We start from the raw sequence: 4,069 nt of genomic DNA on the forward strand, positions 1-4,069 counted from the left end.
GATTCAAACATCAAAGCATCCTAGACCATAAAAGCTCAAGTGGCTTAATGACAATGATGAGCTTAAGGTAACCAAACAAGTGGAGATTCCTTTTTTCATTGGCCAATACAAAGACTAGATCACCTGTGATGTTGCCCCAATGCAAGCCAGACATCTTCTGCTGAAAAGACCATGGCAATATGATCATGCCACCTCACATGATGGTTGCACAAACCAGTACTCTTTCAGCCTCAACAACAGAAACTTTACACTCACACCTTCTGATGGATTGGTTGTTTGATACACTTCATCACCATCGCTCTACCGTTGATGAATATTGTCTAGACAGTAGATATGCATGTATCATGATGTGCGTTTAGTTGTTTGGCGTTTGGATTTAAGAATTATGTATACTCTCTAGGTGTGAACTAAAAATATCGTACACAGACACGTTTTTATGATTTTCTAAATAAGAATGGACATAAATATAGATATAGATCATGAATTTCAGATCTATATTGTTGTGACTTGAGAGTATGTAATTGGATAAGAAAATAAAAATATAGAACCATTTTATTTTAAATATGTAGAACTAAATGATGATTTCTAGTAGAATTCAAATGTTTTTTTAGAGACAACTAAAATTAAACTGAATGAGTACTCATATCATATAAGTTAAGTCCGGTTTACCTAAAAATTTTGGAATAAATAAAACTATAAACTCTAGAGTTGTAAAAAAGATATTATTAATCTATAAAAAAAATTGTTAAAGATATGTTGTTCCAAATAATAATTTGGTCTTCACTCTTGCGAAATGTGAATTAGATAAATAATATTTTCAGGATAAAATTAGTTTAAAATAAAGAGAATTCGCTTAATGAAAATATTGTTCAGGAGGCGCATATAATAAGTACAACTAAATTAATAAACCGGAATGAGATCTCATTTCGGTTAACTCCGGTTTATATTCAATTTCGGAATAAATTAAACCGCAAACTCTTACTAAATCCCAAATCCCAATTCTTTGTCACCTGAATGTGAAAACCCATTTTCCAGAAGATTCTAGACGAAGACCCGAAATTTCATCGGCAAAGTGACAAGAGTCCGATTCCGCAGGAGCTTCAATGGCGGAATCTTCGAATCTCATGTTGCAAGCCAGAGAAATCCTCGCGACACCAAACCACGACGGACTCGTGAACGTTCTCGATCGACTCACCATGCGTCAAGAAACGGCGATTGCTCTGTACGACTTCTGCGTCGCAAATTTCGCGAATTGCTTGACCCTAAAGCTTCTTCAGGTGTATCGATCTTCTTCCAATGCCATCGCTAGATTCCAATCGATCTGTCTCCTCTCCGAAACTTTCGCCGAACTTAGAAACTGCAGATTCAAACTCAATCTCGTCGCGCTTCAAGAGATCAAGCCCCTCTTGATTTCATGCTTGACAATGCAAGAAACCCAAGTATCTGACATCGTTACCCTGAGAGTAATCGTGTCTTTTGTAGCTGACAACGTTTTGAACTTAGATAATGGCGGATGGGACGAGCTCAGCGATTGTATCCTCGAGCTTGCGAATAGCGAGCCTATAAAGGCTTTTCTCGTCTTCAACGATTTGCCTCCAGTCTACGGGAGATTCATCTCCAGGTTTGTGAAGAAGATCTTGGAGGAAGCAGAGAAGGTGTTGGATAATCTTGAGGAAGATAACGTCGACGATTGGAGTTTGGGTTTGGTAACTGTTGTGAAAATGGGGATTCAGCTTTTGGAATTAGAGGTGGGATCCGAGCTGATAAAGAATTTTCTTGATGTTCTTGTGAATTCAGCAACTGGTCTTGTGGAGATTGGAATGGAACAGTTTCTGCTACAAGCGCTTGAATATCTCGAGAGGTTCCTTTCACGAGACATGAACTTGTATCATTACAGTGACAAGCAATGCCAGTTTGTGTTGAACTTCATGTTCAGGATCAGTAAACTCGGGACACACACCAAGGAGGCTGCAATGAAGATCAGTGGGATGGCTCAGTCTAGCCACAATCAAGCCATCAAATTCATGCAGCCACAGGAAAAGCCACTAGAACGTGAATGGTCTGATCATTTGAATACCTTATCGCCGGCTAAAATCTTGAGGATCTTTGCGTCGAATGTTGTTGCAGAGGGGTACAGAGATATGGCAATCAGACGGCTTAACGTCTTGCTCGCAGATCACACTTCGGGGAAGGTGAAGATAGACGTTTCTGTGATGAGAGAGCTCCAGCCATTGCTCATCTCTTGGCTTAAGGAAGACGGAGTCTCAGACAGCATGTTCAAAGTCCTTGGTGAAGTGGTGTACCATGTTGCAAATGAGATATTAAGCTGCCAAGAGGACAAATGGTACGAACTACGAGACTATATTGTATCGAAAAGCAAAACAGAGTTCCAGAGAGCGGTTTATATCTTCCAGTGCTTGACAATGTCGCTCGAGAATGAACATTTTGTGATTCCTGTGATGAAGAGTCTTCTCCCAGAGATAAGCACGAGGTTAAACCCACCAAGAGAGTTGTTGGTAGATAACAGTTACTGGGTCTTGACGTTTGTTGGTGCCTTCTGTGCAGCAATTCACGTGGTAGATATCAAAAGCTACGCAGAATCCGTTAAGGTGATTGAAGATAAGATGATAGATTCGGTGAGAGAGCTCGTGGAAAGAGGAATGGAAGTTGGACTCGTGAGGAGAGCTTTCAGAGATGTTGAAAGCATTGTGAAGAAACAAAAGGAATGGTTTGGTAAGAGTCAATACAAATTCGTCAAGGGTCTGCTCAGGAGACTGTGTGAGATCGAAGGCATGAAAATGGAGAGCAGGATGGTGTTATGGAGAATCAACGTGTTTGTGGAGAGAGGAGTGGCTAAGCTGGCTAAAGAGCTCCCAGAGAGAGTGAAGTGAACCAAACATAGGCTGCTTAAGGGTTTGTATAGTCTCATGCAGAGTATAGTTTTTACTTTTTATTAAGAAACGATCAATATGAGAAAATGAATGTTCCCGCATTCTACGTTTCTCTATCCAGATTTCTAAATCTGATTGAACTCAAATGTAGTGGAAAAAGTTAACTTGTTAATTGAACCAAAGAGAAATTAAATCAGAATTGAGTCTAAGAGAAAATGAATTGACCGAACTGAAACTTGACGTTTTACAAAAAGAAGTCTTCATAAATCTTGGTAAATAGCTGAAACCAAATTGCATTGGTAAATAGTTTTCTTGTTGTATAGATTGCATTGGCGAATAAATCGTAAAGAAAGACACACGACCGATAAGTGATTCGAAAAAACTGTACTTTAGTTCTCAATACATTTTAGTGAAAGAAGTGTCACAACATTGCTTATCGCTGCAATGCGTTTGGTTGAATCATTTTGTGTTGGATAGATATTGAGTCAATCAGAAGTTAAATGGTGCATAGTGCTTTCCTCAATCTGATCAAAAAAAAAAAAAAAAAACATCTGTTCTGTTTTGTAAACTAATTTTTTTGCCGTGAGCTTCATGGGAAGCTTGTACATTAAAAATCAGAGGTGGTATATTCAAATGAAAATCAAAACTCCAAATCAAGCGCCGACATTCCTCATGTTGTTAAAGTGAGAATTGAAGAAATTAATGGTCAAAGTTGAGAAAGGAACAAATATGTAGGCCCCATTTAGTATTCGGAAATTTCTTGATTTCTTTATTATGATGTGGCATATAGTGATAGATATGGATACATAATGTGATAGACATAAATACATTCCATAGATAGTTTATATCAAAACATTACAATGGTTAAATAATAACTTCAAAATATATGCATTCCTATTATACTAAGACTAATGTTAAAGTGGTCTTCGTGTCTTTCATTGGTTTTGACAAATGTGAAAATAGTCGTCCTCCATAATCAAGAGTTCATTGCTGTCTTCTTTTTTCCAAAACATTCCCTCATATCTGTGTGAAAACAAAAAGGTCTTATCGTCCTGCCTCTCTGGTAAGTATCTCATGTTCTCAAAATTTATGGAATTTTCTTTCTTGCATCACTAATTTTGCTTTGATTAAGTTGGTTTTGAATGGTTTTGGCATCATATAATTTTAGGGTTTTTTTT

At 37.8% G+C, this 4,069-nt stretch overlaps 1 protein-coding gene across 1 annotated transcript; it reads left to right on the top strand.

The window, feature by feature from the left end:
• The first annotated feature begins 1,053 nt into the window (after window positions 1-1,053).
• On the top strand, window positions 1,054-3,036 carry LOC18022426. Its single transcript, XM_006405788.2, has one exon. It carries the CDS (start codon window positions 1,104-1,106, stop codon window positions 2,889-2,891), a length of 1,788 nt encoding a protein of 595 aa, XP_006405851.1. The 5' UTR covers window positions 1,054-1,103; the 3' UTR covers window positions 2,892-3,036.
• Window positions 3,037-4,069: the final 1,033 nt, after the last annotated feature.

Source organism: Eutrema salsugineum, unplaced genomic scaffold (assembly GCF_000478725.1).
Source record: "Eutrema salsugineum unplaced genomic scaffold, Eutsalg1_0 scaffold_14, whole genome shotgun sequence".
NCBI classification, from domain to species: Eukaryota; Viridiplantae; Streptophyta; class Magnoliopsida; order Brassicales; family Brassicaceae; genus Eutrema; species Eutrema salsugineum.